At 37.0% G+C, this 25118-nt stretch overlaps 3 protein-coding genes across 3 annotated transcripts; all 3 read right to left on the reverse strand.

Moving 5' to 3' along the window:
- Positions 1–4029: 4029 nt before the first annotated feature.
- LOC115585367 (galactose-specific lectin nattectin-like) lies at positions 4030–11303 on the reverse strand. Its single transcript, XM_030423687.1, has 8 exons — positions 11247–11303; positions 7524–7577; positions 6488–6544; positions 6241–6256; positions 4973–5052; positions 4667–4801; positions 4466–4580; positions 4030–4299 (listed from the first exon to the last, which is right to left on the reverse strand). Exons 3-8 carry the CDS (start codon positions 6542–6544, stop codon positions 4235–4237), a joined length of 468 nt encoding a protein of 155 aa, XP_030279547.1. The 5' UTR covers positions 7524–7577; positions 11247–11303; the 3' UTR covers positions 4030–4234.
- A 1832-nt stretch (positions 11304–13135) lies between these two features.
- LOC115585363 (galactose-specific lectin nattectin-like) lies at positions 13136–15464 on the reverse strand. Its single transcript, XM_030423682.1, has 6 exons — positions 15393–15464; positions 15077–15155; positions 14068–14147; positions 13762–13896; positions 13561–13675; positions 13136–13405 (listed from the first exon to the last, which is right to left on the reverse strand). Exons 1-6 carry the CDS (start codon positions 15447–15449, stop codon positions 13341–13343), a joined length of 531 nt encoding a protein of 176 aa, XP_030279542.1. The 5' UTR covers positions 15450–15464; the 3' UTR covers positions 13136–13340.
- A 4760-nt stretch (positions 15465–20224) lies between these two features.
- Positions 20225–23534, reverse strand: LOC115585370 (galactose-specific lectin nattectin-like). Its single transcript, XM_030423689.1, has 7 exons — positions 23354–23534; positions 22270–22313; positions 22018–22033; positions 21446–21528; positions 21143–21277; positions 20758–20869; positions 20225–20553 (listed from the first exon to the last, which is right to left on the reverse strand). Exons 2-7 carry the CDS (start codon positions 22309–22311, stop codon positions 20489–20491), a joined length of 453 nt encoding a protein of 150 aa, XP_030279549.1. The 5' UTR covers positions 22312–22313; positions 23354–23534; the 3' UTR covers positions 20225–20488.
- Positions 23535–25118: the final 1584 nt, after the last annotated feature.

Consider the following 25118-nt stretch of genomic DNA (forward strand, 5'->3'; position numbering starts at 1 on the left):
CTCGAGGTGATCATGAGATGCTGGATCAGCAGTGCAGGCATTAAAATACTCTCAAATGTCATTATTCTAGCTTGTCATCATAACATCTGCTGTGGTTATGTAGAATCATCCAAACATGTATCTACAAAAAAAATAAACAAATATAACATATTTACTTTTATGAAGCTGTTAACAGAAAACGTGTTTCATACAGTGAATATTGAAACTCAAAGTAGTGTGTAATGCACTCTACTGAGTGCCGTTCTAGTTTATTTATTTATTTTGTCTCATGACAAACTGTAGCTCATTATTAATATGCACTGATACATAACTGCCAACCTGAATTCAAATGCAGGCCACCTGTCAGGAGCTTCATTGTGTCATGTCGCATGTTGACTGACACTAAAGGGTTTGCACACAACAAACATGACGATGGTGGCTGTATGTAGATTCCTCTCACCTGCCCCGAGCTGCATTTCTTCAACAGGAATCATTTTGTGCCTGTCTTAATGGAAACACACAGTCATTACCTGAATTTTTGGAGGAGTTAATAATGCTTTCTTAAATCTTCTGGTACCTGTGTTTACTCATCGTGCTCTGTTTATTTTCACTCTTCTATTTGCTCTGTATACAGAACTGACTCCAGATATCACATGTGACATCTGGTGAGGAGGTGACAAAAACAACAGAGTTGGAGAACATTTCCTTGTGTGCAGGTCACCGCCTCTGCACTTTCACTCTGCAGTGGCAAATTTCTTTTAACACTTTCTCCTCTGACCTGCTTCATCTCTCTGCTATGATATACATGTTCTTTGCAAGTGTACAACTTTATAACCACTAAAAGCAAGCCAACACTTTACTTCTAGTATTAAAAAGGAAAATGTTTTTTTCTGAACTTTTGTACACAGAATTTCTCTTTTAATTGTGAAAACTAAGAAAGGCCATTGTTTTAACACATTTAAATTACGAGTTTTAAAGGACAGATATGTAATAAGTCTGGCCCCTTAGCACATCACTTTTTTAAAATCTCACCCTTCTACATAAGAATAGGTTTGATGTAGAGGGATGCAAGCCTACTGTACATTATAAAAACACATAATGTGATATTAAGCATTCATTAAAAATCATGGGTTAAGATAACTTATTTAGCTTTTGCTAAAGCTTTTGGTCGTATCCCATGGCCTTCTTCTGTCCATGAAACATGATGAGAATCCTCCACTGAGGTTCAAGACCAGAACTGACACTACTAACCCAACAGGGACTGTTTTCAGACTGGACAGTCAGAAGATGTAGCCAAGATCTCTGCTGTTACATCTTAAACACACCCCCAGACAGACTCATGATATGTTTGTTTTAGACTTGTTATCAGGTACATCTTTTTCCTGGTACAGTGGGTGTGTCAATAGCCAAACAGTAGTCCTGCATGAGCAGACCTAGCTCCTGTTTTGTTTGACTATATTTTACATTTCATGCTCTCATTCATATGATGTGTTTGCAGAAGCATGCAGTCTACTGCAATAATGATAGTTAAGGTTAGTTCAGCCAGCTAGACTACAGGCTCAAACATGGCAATGTAACAAACAGTGTGAAACTATTTTATTGAGTTACAATGTTCACTGTAAATACATGTTTGGATGATTCTACATAACCACAGCAGATGCTATGATGACAAGCCAGAAGAATGACATATGAAAGTATTTCTATGCCCATGCTGGTGATTGTGAACCCAACATCTTATGATCACCTCGAGGGAATTTCCTCAAATTTGGCAGAAACGTCCAGTTGGACCCAAGGATGAACTGATTTCACTTTGGTGGTCAAATGTCTTTGTGATGTCACAAAACAGGTTTCTAACTATAACACTTCAAATGCAAGTTTTTAAAAGATTTCCCATAAATGTCTTGGTTACACCTCTGACATCCCCACCTAACCAGAGAAAATGTACCTCAAAGATTTCACAGTTTTTAGATTGAACATGCCTGAGACAGACTGAGGTGCCAGGACACTCATTAAGTTCCACTCAGAAGAGGCTGAGTCATGTACGCCATCTAGTGCTAAAATTCTGTATTACTAGTCTGGTTTGGAATTTGGCTTAATGTCAAATGTCTACATTGGACCAACCCTCCGTAGGATGGGCAACATAACCAGGCTCAGCAGCCTCTACAGACATCATGACACAGGTGAAAACAACAAAGAGGACAATGTCTGAGGAGAGAAAGAGAGTAACCAAGCAAGAGACACGAGTCTCAGACCGGCTTTAAATCATTTGCACAGCTTCGCTGAATAAAATCCCATTTCAAAAGATAATCAGCTGTCAGCACGTTAAAGCCAAATGTAATGGTCGATGGTTCAGGTTACGTTAGCTTGACATGCTGTTACTGTTCTGAGTTGTGTGTGGTGCATGTGAATAAAAACTGCAGCAGCCACATGAGGACATTTTGGACTTTTTTGTGCTTAACTCCTCCTGAGGACGTCCACAGTGCCCTGCTGAGAGCACTTTGTACAGGTGAGCTGTTGTGGAGGTCGGCCCTCACTGCAGGTCTCTCTGTCTGCACGTCCATACAGAGCTGCCTGCACACTGATCACACCGCTGTCTGTTACACAGAGTGGAATATCAAAATACGACAAAAGGGTGACAGATTCGTGGATATGAGGGACTATGACCTATGACGATAGACTTGTTTTTGTCATAAAATACAAAATTAAAAGAATATTTTTGGTATGCTGCAACTTCCTTTATCCCACTCACAGAGCTCTGGTCCTACATATGATCAAGAAAATAAATGTCACTGGGAAATATTAAACTAGGTTCCTGTAGAAAGTCTCTGCGTGCCTCGACATGGACTGATTGGTCTATTTCGGTCGTCCAACAGGCCGTCATTTGAATAGAATTATTGTGTTCATGAAATTAAGTATTTTAGTCTTGTTCGTTCATCAGAGTTGTGTATAAAAGCTGGCGTGAGCTTCCCCCCAGGCGCCTGGATATTTAATAAGAACATTTTAATATATTAATATAATATATACTATTTAAGACCACATGTACTTTACAGCTAATAGAGGCAGTTCCAGGTCATCTGCAGGCTTATGTTGCGTAAGAAAAATTAAGGTGAGAAAAATAAATAAATAATTCAGTGTGTTCAGACTCCTATTGATCAATGATAGAATCATTTACAGAGCTTCTGACAGCTCGGGGGGGAACAATCAGGGTTTAACCTTTCAAAAGAGCCCAAAACGATGGTTCAAAACAACTTTGAATTAACTTTGGGCTGGATGGGAATAGACGTTTTAATGTTTTGGATCGAGGGCTTTTACTTTTACTACTTAAAGTAAGTCAGTCAGTTTTTCTTTCTGTCTAATGGTAAAAACAGAGAATGGGGGTGTGGCTAGTAGTCAACATCACTAGCATGGATTAGCAACAGCATCTATATTGGCATGGCCAAGCAGCATGAATAATAGCAGGGAGAGTGCTAGCTGTCACTCAAACTGAAGTTCTCCTTGTGTATTGATGGGCTGCAGAGTTGATTCATGATCAAACTGTAACCTGTATTGTACATTTACTGCTACTAGACAACTTATCTGCTAAAGTTCACCCTCTGCTCCGGTCACTAACACCGGTCTGCTCCAGGTCTCTTGCTTGACCACTAACACACTGCTCACCGCCCTGATTCTTAAAGGAGCCGCACAGCTTTTATAACCCTGTTGGAATGATGTATGACTCACAGACTCTACTATAGTCATATTTCATCATTCCATGTTAGTAACAGCTTAAATTAAGTGACTTTGAGCAAAAAAGTTTTATTTATCTGAAAACATTTCCCTCATCAAAACTGCCAAGAAAAGGACTCAGAAATATGATAAAAATATCAAAATACAATGGAGGGGGGCTTTACGTTAAACATACTTCTTACACACACACACACACACACAAAATTGAAGAAACGTATTATGCTTAAAGAATATTTTTATTTTAGTGTATTTTTGTTTTTTGTATTGATTGTAATTGAAATAAAAGATAGTGAATATATGACAGAAAATAAGAAAACAAATCAAAAATGTTAAATCATAGTTTAATGAGGCAATTTCCTATGCTGCCATTTACTGATTTGGTGGATTCTGATTTGAAGGATTAAATGAAAAGTGAATCATCAGAGAAAGTTTGCTCTTATTTAAGTGTAAGATCAAAGACAAAGTAAAGTCGTCATGGTGGAAGTGGCATCATCTCGGTACACATGAGGGCAGATGGAGGATGGAAGCATCAACGTCCCCCCACACAAACAGAAGCATACTTCATGGTACATGGTTCATCATTCCAATACTCCCCTGTAAAAAGAAAAGAGTGACTGAGTACAACAAATATCTTTGCAGTTAATGACTCTTTGAACGGATCAGAGTACATTTAAATATTAAGAAAAACATAACACAATTTTTATCCATGTTTCTTCTCAATTAAAAATACCATTAGGAGGTTTAGAAATAATGTTCGTACCTCTGAAGTTGATGTGGGTACAGTCTTCTCTTTGTCCACCGTTGTTGTTGGGCTCCCCACTACCCCAGCGACTGAAGACAAACCTCGACCCATCAGTCCACAGCCACTTTCCGTCCTGGAAGAGAAAGCTGATTGCTGAACAGCTGCATTGATTGCAGTTTACAGTTTTGTCCGTAGTCAACAAGTGTAAAAATGTCTCACCTCAATTGCATCAGACAGCCCGATCCAGGCATGCACATCAGAGCCAAAGGCTTTTTTAACCAGTCCCCTGATCCAGTTGTAATCATTGATGTTGTGGATTGATGCCAGGTTCCCACCAAGAGCAATGCAGTTGCGCTGATGAAGGAGACGGTGGGAGAAAACAGAGATACTAAGTCAATATGGAACATCTGAGAGCATGTACGCAGAGAAGACTAAGATAGAGGAGAGACAGACAAAGGGGTTCTGAAAAGGTAAAACTTGATCATCGACTACCTGAAGTCCAATAAAGAGAGATTAACTACGCACCTCTGCATCAGCCATCGTCAGTTTTCTGGTTTCAACAATGAAACAGCGCGAGCCAGACAGAGACCAACCAGAAGGACAGGCTGCATCACAGTTTTCATGTTAGACAGACAAACAGAATGAGGCTCAAGTCTGAGTCAGAAGTTTTACATCATATTCATTGGGGTTGGCAAGCCACTACAGGTGAATTACATAAATAGCTTAACTAATAGACATCACCATGAAACTTCCCCAGTTGATCACTTACATCAAAGTTGAAATATGTAAGAATCTTTGTTTTTAAACCATTCAAATATTAACTAAAATGATTACCAGAATGTGAAATGATGTTGACATTACGTCAACTATATCTATGTATTCTGTTAGAGAGATCTACATAAGTTAGCATGCAAAGCAGCTAGCACTGGGCCTGAAAACATAAACTCTTTCTCCCAGCAATCTAAAGCTCCTGTGCAAGTGCTGCAAACACTAACATTCCCCCGGTTGTCTGGCTAGCTTCACTGCTAACTTAGCTAACACGCTAACAGTAGCTACACTCATGGATGTAACAGAATACAGTTAGCAGCAGTTAGCAGTAACTTTGGTTAGAGGCTGTCTGTATTTGTTTTGTGTAATAAAAAATGATTACATGTTGCATATTTAAGACAATTATTTCTGAGTTTTCAGAAATTGTGGGCTTAAATATGCAAATAATAAAACTACTGTAGAACATCAGAAATAAATGATGACACTTTGGGCAAATGGGTGTTTTTGTTTAACTAATTAATATCACAATGAAACTAATTATTCTGAAATTATATCACCAATGAAAATGTATCTATTAAATATGCAATCATTTCCATTTAAATGTCTTGAACAGAAATCTGGTCTAAATAGACACATAAATGTGTATTTTAGTTGTTTTATTTAGTCTGAAAGAAGAAATGTTATGGATTAATGTATGAATATATGATGGCTTCTCCTGTAGCGTCTCCCCTTTAAAAGAAATAAACATTAACACCCTCCCACCATCAGAATAACTTTAAAGATGCTGTAATTACTTGGTTTCACTTCAAAATAATTTGTGTCAGAGATTTATATAAACAGTCTGATGACATTGTGTAATTTTATCGCTCCATCCCAGAGTGACCGAAGCATTTTTTGCATTGATCAGAGTAGGTGGTGGTGTGTTGGTGAACTGCTCTGTGTAATGACTCGAGCAAACCACATGATGTAATGTGTTCTGGATGAACTTCTGTCACTGGACAGAGTTGAAAGTTGCAGCTACCTACCTGCAGCAGCAGACACCTGTGAACATGAACAAGACATTCATTTAATAAGTTCATAAGGTGTTTGTTGTAGTTAAAGTAAGAAGTAGACGCAGAATTATTAATGATTATTACTGTGAAGACAAAAGGGATAAAGTGAAAATGTCATACTGCTGAGGATGAAATAATAATTTCAGAAAAGTAGAAAGGATTCAATGTAGGTCTTAATAAAACAAAAGATTTAAAAACTGCAAGATGCATCATCACTTACGTCCAACTGTCCAACGGCCAAACAGAGGAGCACAACGAGAGGAAGAGCTGACGCCATCTATAAAAAGTTATATTAAAGAAGTTCGGTTTTTCAGATGTCAACTGACAATCAAAATAACAGTAACTTATAGGTACTGTTATATACTTCAGTTTGTGAAAGAACTCTCATTAAACCTCTGGTTCAGCAGTTTTATACTGCAGGTAAACTTGTTTTCTTGAAATATTTCAATCTCAACATATGTTAAAGGAAAACTGTAGTTTTGGTGAAGAATTTAAATCAGAATAGAAAATTCTGTCTAAACAAACTTAATCATTTAATTAAACAAACTCTTTTATTTTCATGACTACAAACACAATTTTTCTACTGTTTTACCTTGTTTATGTGGCGGACCCGCCACCTCTCTAGTTTTACAAACAGTGTTCTAGGACCTCATTTCCCACTGAAAACAGCTTGTTTGTTTACTTGTGGTAAAAATAAATATTCCTGAGATTGTATTATGACTTCGCTAATATTACTTTCCTTTAATATTTGTATATATTATTACATACTTTAAAAGTATCACAGGGTTTTTATTTCAGTACAATTTTATATTCTTATCCATAAGAAATAAATGGATACAGTGAAACACATATACAAATTCAATTCTTAAGTTAATTCTTGAGCAAAATATTAAGTAACATGTATGACCCAAAAATGTTTAAACTCTTCTACATACTTGTCAGTATAAACTGTGTATACTTATGCTAAGTTACATTTATCTCTGATAAGTGTATGAAAATAAACTTTTAGTTACTTTTACTTTAAAAGAAGGATATCATTAGCACACTCAAATAAATTTCTTTCTTGGAAGGGAAGGTAGCACTATAAACAACTTCAACCTAGAAACAGATCGCCTCAGTAAGTGGACACAATGCAATCAGATGATATATTTAGTTTTTCTACGATTAACTGTAAATCAGCACTGGGTAATTGTCCTTTTCTAAAAGTCTTTTCTGTGCAGCTGGTGCTGTGATGAAAGACAAAGTTAAAACCTTACCGTGTTATGATGATCAGATTCAAGTTGCTCGTGCAGTAGCAGGTTGAAGGATGTCTTGGCAAAGAGAACGCAGCCTCTATATAGTTTTTCTGGGCGCTTGTTTCCTTATCTTGCTTGTCATCCATCGACCACAAGACTAGCTATTGTTTTACATATTGCCACAGCACTGAGTAAATGTGTTCCTCAAACAAGTCTACAAAAACATTCCGCTTACTTGAGACATCAGCTCCACTTGACAGGTAAAAAACAATAGTGTGAACTGTCGCAGTACACCTTCCACAGTTTGACATAGGGGTGAATCATAAATAATTGGATTCTTGTGTCGATATACTTGTGGAGAAAATAAATAAAGTTTCCTTCCCATGGACAACCTGTCGCCTCTTTCTGGTATTGTGATCATCAGCAAACAAAACTAGAATGAACGCCTTACATTTGAATGCCTCCACGCACCAGTTAAGTAGCAGTATTGACTTGAATGATTCCAGGGAATAACTTCCAGTCAGACACATGCCGCCTACACTTGGAGATCATTTTTACAGAGGACTACAGAGGACTGACAGAGCGCTTCACCACATGGTGCAACAACAATCACCTGAACATCAAGATCAGCAAAACCGATGACCTTGTGCTTGAATGCTGAGCTATGTCTGTTATTGTGTAAGTTCATTAAGAGAAAATTCAGAACCTGACAGAATGTGAAACACAATCACCCCTTCTTTTCCTGAGTTGTGGCATTGAATATGGGTCCCAAATATCAGTTTTCAGTCTTCCTGATTTTCCAATAATCCTTATCAGCCCCAAAAAAGGCGTAACAGTCGACCCTGCAAATGTCTATTAGAATAAAATGATGAAGTGGTGGCATTTTATATCTAAAAGGTCGACTTCACTGTGACGTCATAATAATCTGCTAAAAACACATTTCTGGCCATTATTCAATGTTGGGGAAAATTGTTAAAATTTTAATTTCAAGTGTTTTTGCTATAAACCTGTTTTGTGACATCACAAAGACATTCGACCACAAAATCAAATCATTTCATCCTTGGGTCCAACTGGACGTTTCTGCCAAATTTGAGGAAATTCCCTCGAGGTGATCATGAGATGCTGGATCAGCAGTGCAGGCATTAAAATACTCTCAAATGTCATTATTCTAGCTTGTCATCATAACATCTGCTGTGGTTATGTAGAATCATCCAAACATGTATCTACAAAAAAAATAAACAAATATAAAATATTTACTTTTATGAAGCTGTTAACAGAAAACGTGTTTCATACAGTGAATATTGAAACTCAAAGTAGTGTGTAATGCACTCTACTGAGTGCCGTTCTAGTTTATTTATTTATTTTGTCTCATGACAAACTGTAGCTCATTATTAATATGCACTGATACATAACTGCCAACCTGAATTCAAATGCAGGCCACCTGTCAGGAGCTTCATTGTGTCATGTCGCATGTTGACTGACACTAAAGGGTTTGCACACAACAAACATGACGATGGTGGCTGTATGTAGATTCCTCTCACCTGCCCCGAGCTGCATTTCTTCAACAGGAATCATTTTGTGCCTGTCTTAATGGAAACACACAGTCATTACCTGAATTTTTGGAGGAGTTAATAATGCTTTCTTAAATCTTCTGGTATCTGTGTTTACTCATCGTGCTCTGTTTATTTTCACTCTTCTATTTGCTCTGTATACAGAACTGACTCCAGATATCACATGTGACATCTGGTGAGGAGGTGACAAAAACAACAGAGTTGGAGAACATTTCCTTGTGTGCAGGTCACCGCCTCTGCACTTTCACTCTGCAGTGGCAAATTTCTTTTAACACTTTCTCCTCTGACCTGCCTCATCTCTCTGCTATGATATACATGTTCTTTGCAAGTGTACAACTTTATAACCACTAAAAGCAAGCCAACACTTTACTTCTAGTATTAAAAAGGAAAATGTTTTTTTTCTGAACTTTTGTACACAGAATTTCTCTTTTAATTGTGAAAACTAAGAAAGGCCATTGTTTTAACACATTTAAATTACAAGTTTTAAAGGACAGATATATGTAATAAGTCTGGCTCCTTAGCACATCACTTTTTTAAAATCTCACCCTTCTACATAAGAAGTTGAATAGGTTTGATGTAGAGGGATGCAAGCCTACTGTACATTATAAAAACACATAATGTGATACTGAGCATTCATTAATGATCATGGGGTTAAGATAACTTATTTAGCTTTTGCTAAAGCTTTTGGTCGTATCCGATGGCCTTCTTCCGTTGATGAAACATGATGAGAATCCTCCACTGAGGTTCAAGACCAGAACTGACACTACTAACCCAACAGGGACTGTTTTCAGACTGGACAGTCAGAAGATGTAGCCAAGATCTCTGCTGTTACATCTAAACACACCCCCAGACAGACTCATGATATGTTTGTTTTAGACTTGTTATCAGGTACATCTTTTTCCTGCTATAGTGGGTGTGTCAATAGCCAAACAGTAGTCCTGCATGAGCAGACCTAGCTCCTGTTTTGTTTGACTATATTTTACATTTCATGCTCTCATTCATATGATGTGTTTGCAGAAGCATGCAGTCTACTGCAATAATGATAGTTAAGGTTAGTTCAGTCAGCTAGACTACAGGCTCAAACATGGCAATGTAACAAACAGTGTGAAACTATTTTATTCAGTTACAATGTTCACTGTAAATACATGTTTTTATGAGTCTACATAACCACAGCAGATGCTATGATGACAAGCCACAAGAATGACATGTGAGAGTAATCTTATGCCCATGCTGGTGATTGTGAACCCAACATCTTATGATCACCTCGGGGGAATTTTCTCAAATTTGGCAGAAACGTCCAGTTGGACCCAAGGATGAACTGATTTCACTTTGGTGGTCAAATGTCTTTGTGATGTCACAAAACAGGTTTCTAACAATTACACTTCAAATGTAAGTTTTGAAAAGATTTCCCATAAATGTCTTGGTTACACCTCTGACATCCCCACCTAACCAGAGAAAATGTACCTCAAAGATTTCACAGTTTTTAGATTGAACATGCCTGAGACAGACTGAGGTGCCAGGACACTCATTAAGTTCCACTCAGAAGAGGCTGAGTCATGTACGCCACCTAGTGGTAAAATTCTGTATCACTAGTCTGGTTTGGAATTTGGCTTAATGTCAGATTTCTACATTGGACCAACCCTCCGTAGGATGGGCAACATAACCAGGCTCAGCAGCCTCTACAGACATCATGACACAGGTGAAAACAACAAAGAGGACAATGTCTGAGGAGAGAAAGAGAGTAACCAAGCAAGATCATTCATCAATCATTTGCACAGCTTTGCTGAATAAAATCCCATTTCAAAAGATAATCAGCTGTCAGCACGTTGAAGCCAGATGTTATGGTCGATGTTTCAGGTTACGTTAGCCTGACATGCTGTTACTGTTCTGAGTTGTGTGTGGTGAATGTGAATACTTTGACTGCAGCATTTGAAAAAACATGCATGTTCACTTCATGACTAAGTATTTCAAGCCATAGCATTGTTACTACATGCTGACTGTTGTTTGTAGTTAGCATGTAAGGTAACATTTCATCTGAGGAACTGTTACAATCACCTGGTATTTGTTTTTATGACAGGTGTGTTGCGTCAAATGGAACAAGATACAACATAATGTTGCTTTAATCAAAACTGCAGCAGCCACATGAGGACATTTTGGACTTCAGTGTGCGTACCTCCTCCTGAGGACGTCCACAGTGCCCTGCTGAGAGCACTTTGTACAGGTGAGCTGTTGTGGAGGTCTGCCCTCACTGCAGGTCTCTCTGTCTGCACGTCCATACAGAGCTGCCTGCACACTGATCACACCGCTGTCTGTTACACAGAGTGGAATAAAAAAAAAAGACTGAAAGAGTGACAGTAATTATTGGATAAAAGATAGATAGATAGATAGATAGATAGATAGATAGATAGATAAGCTTTATTTTCAGACTCAAGGTCCATACAAAAAATAAAAGCAAGACACACAGTACAAAAGGATTAAGAAACACACAATAAAATAAAAACATAATAATCTAATGACTCATTTTTAAAAGACACTTATACCAGTGCCCCCAAAACTGAGACGTGCAGCGCGTGTCACTATACATAATGTTCACCAGGAACTATGATCTATGACGATAGACTTGTTTTTGTCATAAAATACAAAAGTTAAAAGGATATTTTTGGTAACTTCCTTTATCCAACCCACAGAGCTCTGATCCTACATATGATCAAGAAAATTAAAGTCACTGGGAAATATTCAACTAGGTTCTTGTAGAAAGTCTCTGCATGCCTTGACATGGATTGATTGGTCTGTTTAGGTCGTCCAACAGGCCGTCATTTGAATAGAATTATTGTGTTCATGAAATTAAGTATTTTAGTCTTGTTCGTTCATTAGAGTTGTGTATAAAAGCTGGCGTGAGCTTCCCCCCAGGCACCTGGATATTTAATAAGAAAAATATCTGTTTTCAGTGATATTGTTAGTAAATTACAACTTGGGCTATTTAAGACCACATGCACTTTACAGCTAATAGAGGCAGTTACAGGTCACCTGCAGGCCTATATTGCATTGGAAATATTCAGGTGAGAAAAATAAATTAGCATTCAGTGTGTTCAGACTCCTATTGATCAATGATAGAAGCATTTACAGAGCTTCTGACAGCTCGGGGGGGAACAATCAGGGTTTAACCTTTCAAAAGAGCCTAAAACGATGGTTCAAAACAACTTTGTATTAACTTTGGGCTGGATGGGAATAGACGTTTTAATGTTTTGGATCGAGGACTGTTACTTTTACTACTTAAAGTAAGTCAGTCAGTTTTTCTTCCTGTCTAATGGTCAAAACAGAGAATGGGGGTGTGGCTAGTAGTCAACATCACTAGCATGGATTAGCAACAGCATTTATATTGGCATGGCCAAGCAGCATGAATAATAGCAGGGATAGTGCCAGCTGTCACTCAAACTGAAGTTCTCCTTGTGTATTGATGGGCTGCAGAGTTGATTCATGATCAAACTGTAACCTGCACTGTACATTAACTGCTACTAGACAACTTATCTTCACCCTCTGCTCCGGTCGCTAACACCGGTCTGCTCCAGGTCTCTTGCTTGACCACTAATACACTGCTCACCGCCCTGATTCTTAAAGGAGCCGCACAGCTTTAATAACCCTGTTGGAATGATGTATAACTCACAGACTCTACTATAATCATACGTCATTATTCCATATTAAGAACAGCTTATATTTTGTGAATTTGAGCACAAAAATTATGCTTTTTGTCTACAAACATTTGCCTCATCAACACTGCCAAGAAAGGATAAAAATATTAAAATACAATGGAGGGGGGCTTTAAGTTAAAAATACTTGTGACATCACTGCTGTGAGTTTTCTGTCATAGTGTTTCTGTCATCACCTCTCTGACAGTAAGTGTGACACTCTGGTCACCAAACACAAACACAAACACACACACACAATTAAAGAAACGTATTATGCTTTAAGAATATTTTATTTCAGTGTATTTTTGTTTTTTGTACTGATTGTGATTAAAATTAAAGATAGTGAATATATGACAGAAAATGAGAAAGAAATCAAAAATGTTAAATCATAGTTTAATGAGGCAATTTCCTATGCTGCCATTTACTGATTTGGTGGATTTTGATTTGAAGGATTAAATGAAAAGTGAATCATCAGAGAAAGTTTGCTCTTATTTAAGTGTAACATCAAAGACAAAGTAACGTCGTCATGATGGAAGTGGCATCATCTCGGTACACATGAGGGCAGATGGAGGATGGAGGCATCAACGTCTCCTCACACAAACAGAAGCATACTTCAAGGAACATGGTTCATCATTCCAATACTCCCCTGTAAAAGGAAAAGAGTGACTGAGTACAACAAATATCTTTGCAGTTAATGACTCTTTGAACGGATCAGAGTACATTTAAATATGAACACAATTTTTATCCATGTTTCTTCTCAATTAAAAATACCATTAGGAGGTTTAGAAATAATATTCGTACCTCTGAAGTTGATGTGGGTACAGTCTTCTCTTTGTCCACCGTAGTTGTTGGGCTCCCCACGACCCCAGCGACTGAAGACAAACCTCGACCCATCAGTCCACAGCCACTTTCCGTCCTGGAAGAGAAAGCTGATTGCTGAACAGCTGCATTGATTGCAGTTTACAGTTTTGTCCGTAGTCAACAAGTATAAAAATGTCTCACCTCAATTGCATCAGACAGCCCGATCCAGGCCCGCACATCAGAGCCACAGGCTTTTTTAACCATTCCCCTGATCCAGTTGTAATCATTGATGTTGTGGATTGAGGCCAGGTTCCCACCAAGACGAATGCAGTTGCGCTGATGAAGGAGACGGTGGGAGAAAACAGAGATACTAAGTCAATATGGAACATCTGAGAGCATGTACGCAGAGAAGACTAAGATAGAGGAGAGACAGACAAAGGGGTTCTGAAAAGGTAAAACTTGATCATCGACTACCTGAAGTCCAATAAAGAGAGATTAACTACGCACCTCTGCATCAGCCACCGTCAGTTTTCTGGCTTGAACAATGAAACACCGCCCGCCACACGGAGACCAACCAGAAGGACAGGCTGCATCACAGTTTTCATGTTAGACAGACAAACAGAATGAGGCTCAAGTCTGAGTCAGAAGTTTTACATCATATTCATTGGGGTTGGTAAGACACTACAGGTGAATTACATAAATAATTTAACTAATGGACTTCACCATGAAACTTCCCCAGTTGATCACTTACATCAAAGTTGAAATATGTCAGAATCTTTGTTTTTAGACCATTCAAATATTAACTAAAATTATTAATAGAATGTGAAATAATGTTGACATTATGTCAACTATGTCCGTGTATTCTGTTAGACATCTACAGAAGTTAGCATCCAAAGCAGCTAGCACTGGGCCTGAAAACATAAACTCTTTCTCCCAGCAATCTAAAGCTCCTGTGCAAGTGCTGCAAATACTAACATTCCCCCGGTTGTCTGGCTAGCTTCACTGCTAACTTAGCTAACACGGTAACAGTGGCTACAGTCATGGATGTAACAGAATACAGTTAGCAGCAGTTAGTAGTAACACTGGTTAGAGGCTGTCTGTATTTGTTTTGTGTATAAATTAAACAGGCAAAAACTTCATACGTATTGCAAGACAATTATTTCAGAGTTTTCAGAAATTGTGGGCTTAAATATGCAAATAATAAAACTATTGTAGAACTTCAGAAATAAATTATGACACTGTGGGTAAATGCATGTAATTGTTGAACTTATAAATATCACAATAAAACACAATTTTATGAAATGATATCACCAATGAGTATCTATCTATGAAATATGCAATAATTTCCATTTAAATGTCTAGAACAGAAATCTGGACTAAACAGACACATAAATGTGTATTTTAGTTGTTTTATTTAGTCTGAAAGAAGACATGTTATGGATTAATGTATAAATATATGATGGCTTCTCCTGTAGTGTCTCCAATTTAAAAGAAATAAACTTTAACACCCTCCCACCTTTAGAATAACTTCGAGGATGCTGTGGTCTGGGACGATGCTGTGGTCTGGGACGATACAGAAATGGAAAAAAGAAACCCTGTGAACATGAAGAAGACATTCATTAAATGAGCTCGGAAGGTGTTTGTTATAGTTGAATTAAGAAGTAGAAGTAGACGAAGAATCATTACTAATTATTACTGTGAAGAAAAAAGGGACAATAAGTGAGAATGTCATACTGATTGATGAAATAATAATTTCAGAAAAGTAGAAAGGGTTTAATGAAGGTCTAAATAAAATAAATGATTTAAAAACTGCAAGATGCATCATCACTTACGTCCAACTGTCCAACAACCAAACAGAGGAGCACAATGAGACGAAGAGCTGACGCCATCTCTAGAAAGTTATATTAAAGAAGTTAGGTTGTTCAGATATCAACTGTAGAACAAAATTACAGTAACTAATAGGTACTGTTTATATACTTCAGTTTGTGAAACTCCTCTCATTAAACCTCTGGTTCAATAGCTTACCTAATACAACAATATCAACATTATGTTAAAGGAAAATTGTGTAGTTTTGATGAAAAATCTGCCTAAACAAACTTATTTCATGCATTTGAAAAAGTACCACAGGGTTTTTATTTTGGTATAATTGTATATTCTTATACATAAAAAATAACTGTATACAGTGAAACACACATGCAATTTCAAATTCTTAAGTTTATTCTTGAGCAAAACATTAAGTCATATGTATGATGCAAAACTTTTTTTTTAATTCTTCTTTAAACTTGTCAGTATAAACTGTGTATACTTATGTAGTTTTGTTACATTTATCTCTGATAAGTGCATGAAAAATAAAGTTACTTTTAGTAACACACACTCAAACTATTACTATTATAACTATTCTGTTTTTCTACGATTAACTGTAAATCAGCACTGGGTAATTGTCCTTTTCTAAAAGTCTTTTCTGTGCAGCTGGTGCTGTGATGAAAGGCAAAGTTAAAACCTTACCGTGTTATGATGATCAGATACAAGTTGCTCGTGCAGTAGCAGGTTGAAGGATGTCTTGGCAAAGAGAACGCAGCCTTTATATAGTTGTCTGGGTGCTTGTTTCTTTAACTTGCTTGTCATCCACTGACCACAAGACTGTCTGTTTTTTTAGTTAATATCTTTTTACATATTGCCACAGCCTTCAGTAAACGTGTACCTTACACAATTATATAAAAACATTCTGGTTACTTGAGACATCAGCTCCACTTGATACATAAACAACAATAGCGTTAACTGTCGCAGTACACCTTCCACAGTTTGACATAGGGGTGTTACATATGAAATTTGATTCTAGTATCAATAAATACGTGTATAAAATAAATAAAGGTGCCTCCTTAAAGACAACCTGTTGCCTCTTTCTGGTAATACGATCTTCACAAACTAATTATCGCCTTGCGTTTGAAGTAGTAGTAATGATTCCAGGGAATAACTTCCAGTCAGACACATGCCGTCTACACTTGACGATCATTTTTACAGAGGACTACAGAGGACTGATAGAGCACTTCACCATATGGTGCAACAACAATCATCTGAAAACCAAGTTCAATACGAGTAAAAAAAATAATAGTCATAATCCTTGTGTTTGATAACTCCAACTGTGGTTGAAGATGTCTGTGAAACATCCATATTTTTTAATGTTTAGCTTTTACATGTTATATCAAGACAGCACAGAAGATTTCTTGGTTGGCACCCAAGGTTAATGTCCAGTATCTGACCAAATGTGAAACACAATCTCCCCTCTTTTTCATGAGTTATGGCATTGAATATGATAGGGATGGGAATGGAAAGGAAATACTCAGGTAAAGTAACTGAAAATTGTACTCAAGAACAGCACATGAGTAAACTGTACTTCATCCCAATGAATATCGGTCCAAGATATCAGTTTTCAGTCTTCTTGATTTCTAATAATCTGCACTGTCCCTGAAAAGGCCAGTCGTACCCTGGTATGAATAATGGCCAGAGTAGTATTTTAGCAGATTATTATGATGTAACAGTGAAGTTGACCTTTTAAATGTGAAATGCCACCATGTCATCATTTTATGCTGATAGACATCTGCAGGAATATTTGTGAAAATTTGCATTTTTAAGTGTTCATACAGTGAATATTGTAACTCCAAGTGCTGTTTGTTACATTGCCATGTTTGAGCCTGTAATCTAGCTGGTTGAACAAACCTTAACTATAATTATTGCAGAAGACTGCATGCTTCTGCAAACACATCATATGAATGAACTATTGACACACCCACTGTACCAGAAAACAAATCTAAAACAAACATATCATGAGTGTTCTGTTGTGGATTCATTCCAAGCAGTCAAAGCTGTCGGCATACTGTCCTCCCTTATCTCTTAAAGACACAGTAACTCTTCAGTTCAGTCGTGGTATCTGAAATTATTCAGATGCTTTTCATTGTTATTATAATTATTATATTTCCAGTAACCATTAACAATATATGTTTCAAATATGGAATATTTGAGATGGAACACAATTTTTATTTTAAGTTTATGCTTGAGCAAAACATTAAGTTATATGTATGATGCAAAACTTTTTTTTAAATTCTTCTTTAAACTTGTCAGTGTAAACTGTGTATACTTATGTAGTTTTGTTACATTTATCTCTGATAAGTGCATGAAAAATAAAGTTACTTTACAAGTGCTGTTTGTTCCATTGCCATGTTTGAGCCTGTAATCTAGCTGGTTGAACTAACCTTAACTATAATTATTGCAGAAGACTGCATGCTTCTGCAAACACATCATATGAATGAACTATTGACACACCCACTGTACCAGAAAACAAACCTAAAACAAACATATCATGAGTGTTCTGTTGTGGATTCATTCCAAGCAGTCAAAGCTGTCGGCATACTGTCCTCCCTTATCTCTTAAAGACACAGTAACTCTTCAGTTCAGTCATGGTATCTGAAATTAGTCAGATGCTTTTTATTGTTATTATAATTATTATATTTCCAGTAACCATTAACAATATATGTTTCAAATATGGAATATTTGAGATGGAACACAATTTAATAATATTGAAGCAGTCAGTCGAGAGGAGTTTGAGTCACTTTGTTTTTTTCTGTTTATGTGTAGGCATGTGCAGACTGGACAGTCAGAAGATGTAGCCAATATCTCTACTGTTAAATCATGAGTCCATCTGGGGGTGTGTTTAAGATGTTTGTTTTAGATTTGTTACCAGGTAAATTTTTTTCCTGGCATAGTGGGTAGTAGTGTTACTACTACCCTGTTAAAAGGTTTTTTTTTCCATCAACATGTGAAGTTTTTCCTCACTCGAATCGAGGGTCTAAGGACAGAGGATGTTGTTCACTGTACAGATTGTAAAGCCCACTGAGGCAATGTGATTTTGATTTTGGGCTATATAAATAAAATTGATTTGATTTAGTATCAATAGCCAAACAGTAGTCCTGCATGAGCAGACCTAGCTCCTGTTTTATTTGACTATACTTTACATTTTCATGCTCTCATTCATATGATGTGTTTGCAGAAGCATGCGGTCTACTGCAATAATGATAGTTAAGGTTAATTCAGTCAGCTAGACTACAGGCTCAAACATGGCGATGTAACAAACAGAGATGAAACTATTTTATTGAGTTACAATGTTCACTGTAAATACATGTTTTTTTGAGTTTACATAACCACAGCAGATGTTATGATGACAAGCCACAAGAATGACATGTGAGAGTAATCTTATACCCATGCTGGTGATTGTGAACCCAACAACTTATGATCACCTCGAGGGAATTTTCTCAAATTTGGCAGAAACATCCAGTTAGACCCAAGGATGAACTGATTTCACTTTGGTGGTCAAATGTCTTTGTGATATCACAAAACAAGTTGCTAACAATAACACTTCAAATGTAAGTTTTGAAAAGATTTCCCATAAATGTCTTGGTTACACCTCTGACATCCCCACCTAACCAGAGAAAATGTACCTCAAAGATTTCACAGTGTTCAGATTGAACATGCCTGAGACAGACTGAGGTGCCAGGACACTCATTAAGTTCCACTCAGAAGAGGCTGAGTCATGTTCGCCATCTAGTGCTAAAATTCTGTATTACTAGTCTGGTTCGGAATTTGGCTTAATGTCAAATTTCCACATTGGACCAACCCTCCGTAGGACGGGCAACATAACCAGACTCAGCAGCCTCTACAGACATCATGACACAGACCAGCTTTCAATCATTCGCACAGCTTCGCTGAATAAAAGTCCTTTTTAAAAGATAACCAGCTGTCAGCACGATAAAGCCAAACGTTATTTTCCAATCTAGGTTACGTTAGCTTGACATGCTGTTACTATTCTGAGTTGTGTGTGGCAAGTGTGAAACCTTTGAAAAAAAGCATGGGAAGAAACATGCATGTTCACTTCAAGAAGCAGCTTTGTACAGGTGAGCTGTTGTGCTCCCCCCCTCTCTCAAACTGTTTCCTGACATATCTTCAACTGTCCTGTCAATAAAGCCAAAAGGCCAAAAAAATATAGAAAATAAATGTCACTGGGAAATATTCAACTAGGTTCCTGTAGAAAGTCTGGACATGGATTGACTGGTCTATTTAGGTCGTCCAACAGGCCGTCATTTGAATAGAATTATCATGTTTATGAAATTAAGTATTAAAGTCTTCGCTGATCAGAGTTGTGAATAAAAGCTGGTGTGATCTTCCCCCCCAGGCGCCTGGATATTTAATAAGAAAAATATCTGTACAGTGTTCATTTTGTTGTTAGTAAATTACAACTTTGGTCAAACTGTAACCTGTACTGTACATTAACTGCTACTAGACAACTTATCTGCTAAAGTTCACCCTCTGCTCCGGTCGCTAACACCGGTCTGCTCCAGGTCTCTTGCTTGACCACTAACACACTGCTCACTGCCCTGATTCTTAAAGGAGCCGCACAGCTTTTATAACCCTGTAGGAATGATGTATGACTCACAGACTCTACTATAGTCATATGTCATTATTACATATTAGCAATATCTTAAATTTTGTGAATTTGAGCACAAAAATTATGCTTTTTGTCTACACACACACACACACACACACACACACACACAATTAAATAAACGTATTATGCTTAAAGAATATTTTTATTTCAGTGTATTTTTGTTTTTTGTATTGATTGTGATTGAAATTAAAGATAGTGAATATATGACAGTAAATGAGAAAAAATCAAAAAAGTTAAATCATAGTTTAATGAGGCAATTTCCTATGCTGCCATTTACTGATTTGGTGTATTATGAGTTAAAGCATTTAATGAAAAGTGAATCATCAGAGAAGATTTGCTCTTAACTAAGTGTAAGATCAAAGACAAGTAACGTCGTCATGGTGGAAGTGGCATCATCTCGGTACACATGAGGGCAGATGGAGGATGGAGGCATCAACGTCTCCTCACACAAACAGAAGCATACCTATAGGTACATGGTTCATCATTCCAATAGTCCCCTGTAAAAGAAAAAGAGTGATTGAGAACAACAAATGTCTTTGCAGTTAATGACTTGTTGAACTGATCAGAGTATATTAAAATATAATGCTTGTTCCACAGACAAATAAAGATGAAACATGAACACAATTTTTTCTTATTTTTTCTTCTCAAAAAAAAAAAAAAAAAAGAAATTCCATTGGGAAGTTTAGAAATAACATTCGTACCTCTGAAGTTGATGTGGGTACAGTGTTCTCTTCTACCGTTGTTGTTGGGCTCCCCACGACCCCAGCGATAGAACCGGACCCTTGACCCATCAGTCCACAGCCACTTACGCTCCTGGAAGAGAAAGATGCTTGCTGAACAGCTGCATTGATTGCAGTTTACAGATTTTTCTGTAGTCAACAAGTGTAAATAGAACTGGCCTGGGGCGCCGTTCAGCTCACTGGGTAGAGCGGGCGGCCCATGTACAGAGGCTTTGTCCTAACTGCAGTGGACCCGGGTTCGAGTCACTCCCTTTCTCTCTCAACCTGGTTCTTGTCAGGTCTTCGGCTGTTCTATGCCAAAAGGCCAAAACAATCTAAAAAAAAAAAAAAAAAAAGGAGGACTCACCTCAATTGCATCAAACAGCCCAATCCAGGCATGGACATTGGAGCGAGTGACTCTTTTGATCAATCTCCTGATAAAGACGTGTTCCCTGTAGCTGTGGATTGAGGCCAGGTTCCCACCAAGACGAATGCAGTTACGCTGATGGAGGAGACGGTGGAAGAAAACAGAGATACAAAATCAATATGGAACATCAGAGAGCATGTACGCAGAGAATAATAAGACAGAAAGAAATACAAACGGGTTCTGAAAAGCTAAAACATGATCATCGATTACCTGAAGACCAATAAAGAGAGATTAACAACACACCTCTGCATCAGCCACCGTCATTTTTCTGGTTTGAACGATGAAAAGGCGCGATCCAATCCGAGTCCAACCAGGAGGGCGACAGGCTGGTGGAATTGTTCAACTAATAAATATCACCATAGAACTTATTTTTCTGAAATGATATCACCAATGAGGATCTATCTGTTTGCATTTAAATGTCTAGAACAGGAATAGACACATAAATGTGTATTTTAGTTGTTTTATTTAGTCTAAAAGAAGACATGTTATGGATTAATGTATGAATATATGATGGCTTCTCCTGTAGTGTCTCCCCTTTAAAAGAAACCAACTCGAACACCCTCCCACCATCAGAATAACTTGAAAGATGCTGTAATTACTTGGTTTCACTTCAAATAATTTGTGACAGTGGTTCATATAAAGATTCTGATGACATTGTGTAATTTTATCACTCCATTCCAGAGTCTGCATTGATCAGAGTAGGTGGTGGTGTGTTGGTGAACTGCTCTGTGTAATGACTCGAGCAAACCACGTGATGTAATGTGTTCTGGATGAACTTCTGTCACTGGACAGGGTTGAAAGTTGCAGCTACCTACCTGCAGCAGCAGACACCTGTGAACATGAACAAGACATTCATTAAATCAACGCAGAAGGTGTTTGTTGTAGTTACATTAAGAAAAAGAAGAAGAATTATTACTGATTATTACTGTGAATAAAAAAAAAGGACAAAGTGAGAATGTCATACTGCTGACGATAAAATAATAATTACAGAAAAATAGAAATGGTTTGATGTAGGTCTAAATAAACCAAATGATTTAAAAACTCTTGCAAGATGCATCAACACTTACCGCCAAACAGAGGAGCACAACGAGAGGAAGAGCTGACGCCATCTCTAGAAAGTTATATTAAAGAAGTTAGGTTTTTCAGATATCAACTGACAATTACAATAACAGTAACTTATAGGTCCTGGTTATATACTTCAGTTTGTGAAAGAACTCTCATTAAACCTTTTGTTCCATAGTTTTATACTGCAGGTAAACTTGTTTTCTTGAAATATTTCAATCTCAACATATGTTAAAGGAAAACTGTAGTTTTGGTGAAGAATTTTAAATCAGAAAAGAAATTTCTGTCCAAACAAACTTGTTTAGACAGAATTTTCTTTTCTGATAGGGTCTGATAGGTAGGTTGATAGGTAGGGGTTCTGATAGGTAGTCATGAAAACAAAGAGAGTTTGATCAAACTCTCTTTGTTTTCATGACTACAAACACAATTTGTGCTGTTTTACTTCGTTCATATGTGGCGGACCCTGCCACCTTTCTAGTTTTACAAAGAGTGTTCTGGGACCTCATTTCCCTCTCAAAACAGCTTGTTTATTCACTATGGAAAAAAAAACAATATTACTGAGATTGTATTATTACCGCATTAATATTGTAAATATTAAAATTACGAGTTTGAATTTCATCCCAGAAATTACAAAGTGCCCCTTTAATAATTGTATATATTATTTCATACTTTAAAAGTACCACAGGGTTATTATTTTGGTATAATCTTTTATTCTCGTAGATAAAAATAACTGAATACAGTGAAACATACATAGAACACATAAAACTTACTTGTACTTAAGTAGTTTTGTTACATTTATGTTTGATAAGTGCATGGAAAATAAACTTTTAGTTACTTTTACTTTAAAAGAGGGATATCATTTTACTTTTTGTAACGCACTCAAATAAACTTCTTTCTTGGAAGGGAAGGTAGCACTGTAAATAACTTCAACCTAGAAAGAGATCGCCTCAGTAAGTGGACACAATGCAATCAGCTGATATATTTTGTTTTTCTACAATTAACTGTAAATCAGCACTGGGTAATGGTTCTTTTCTAAAAGTCTTTTCTGTACAGCTGGTGCTGTGATGAAAGACAAAGTTAAAACCTTACCGCGTTATGATGATCAGATTCAAGTTGCTCGTGCAGTAGCAGGTTGAAGGATGTCTTGGCAAAGAGAACGCAGCCTTTATATAGTTTTTCTGGGTGCTTGTTTCTTTAATTTGTTTGTCATCCATTGGCCACAAGACTGTCTGTTGTTTTAGTAAGTATTATTTTATATATTGCCACAACCTTCAGTAAATTTGTTCCTTAAACAGTTCTGCAAAAACATTGTGGTTACTTGAGACATCAGCTCCACTTGATACATAAACAACTATAGCGTTAACTGTCACAGTACACCTTCTACAGTTACACGTAGGGATGTTTAATTTGATATTTGATTCTAGTGTCAATAAACTTGTGGAGAAAATAAATAAAGTTTCCTCCTCAGGAACAACCTGTTGCCTTTTTCATCATCAGGAAATAAAGCTAGAATTATCCCCTTGCATTTGTATGCTTCCACGCACCAGTTAAGTAGCCGTTTACATCCAAGACTGTCCAGACTCATATAATATGTAGTTAAGACTTTAAAGGAACTTAATTAAAGGTTCACTGTATTGTTAGAAACTTGTTTTATGACATCACAAAGACATTTGACACCCAAAGTCAAATCAGTTCATCCTTGGGTCCAACTGGATGTTTCTGCCAAATTTGAAGAAATTCCCTCGAGGTGATCATGAGATGTTGGGTTCACAATCACCAGCATGGGCATAAGATTACTCTCACATGTCATTCTTCTGGCTTGTCATCATAGCATCTGCTGTGGTTATGTGGAATCATCCAAACATGCATCTACAGAAAAAAATGCATATAAAACATTTACTTTTACGAAGCTGGCATCAGAAAATGTTGATTTTTTCATACAGTGAATATTGTAACTCAATAACGTCGTTTCATCACTGTTTGTTACATTGCCATGTTTGAGCCTGTAGTCCAGCTGACTGAACTAACCTTAACTATCATTATTGCAGTAGACTGCATGCTTCTGCAAACACATCATATGAATGAGAGCATGAAATGTAAAATATAGTCAAACAAAACAGGAGCATAACTACTGTTTGGCTATTGACACACCCACTATACCAGGAAATTATTTTTACATGAAAACAAATCTAAAACAAACATATCATGAGTGTTCTGTTGTGGATTCATTCCAAGCAGTCAAAGCTGTCGGCATACTGTCCTCCCTTATCTCTTAAAGACACAGTAACTCTTCAGTTCAGTCGTGGTATCTGAAATTAGTCAGATGCTTTTCATTGTTATTATAATTATTATATTTCCAGTAACTGCTAACAATATACGTCTGTTTCAAATATGGAATATTTGATAAGATGGAATAAACTGATTGAGTATGTGGAACACAATTTAATAATATTGAAGCAGTCAGTCGAAAGGAGTTTGAGTCACTTTGTTTTCTTGTGTTACTGTGTAGGCATGTGCAGATGGTATGTATATAAATAAACATATGTGAAGCCATATGGATACTTCATATACAGTAGGCATGTGCACCACCATACTAACCTGTTATTTTTCTCATCTCTTTCATTATTTTTATCATTTTCATTGTTAGTATTATTTTTAATAATCTAGATAAGACTTGCACCGAAAAAAGTATTAAAGAATAAAGCATGTAGAGGGTTTTTCAGAGCACACTGTGGTACATGAGTCCGACCCATTGTTGTGCAAATATACTGCTCAAGCATTCATTAATGATCATGGGGTAAGATAAGTTATTTAGCTGTTGCCAAAGCTTTTGGTCGTATCCCACGGCCTTCTT

This window comes from Sparus aurata, chromosome 7 (genome assembly GCF_900880675.1).
Source record: "Sparus aurata chromosome 7, fSpaAur1.1, whole genome shotgun sequence".
Lineage (NCBI taxonomy): Eukaryota > Metazoa > Chordata > Actinopteri > Spariformes > Sparidae > Sparus > Sparus aurata.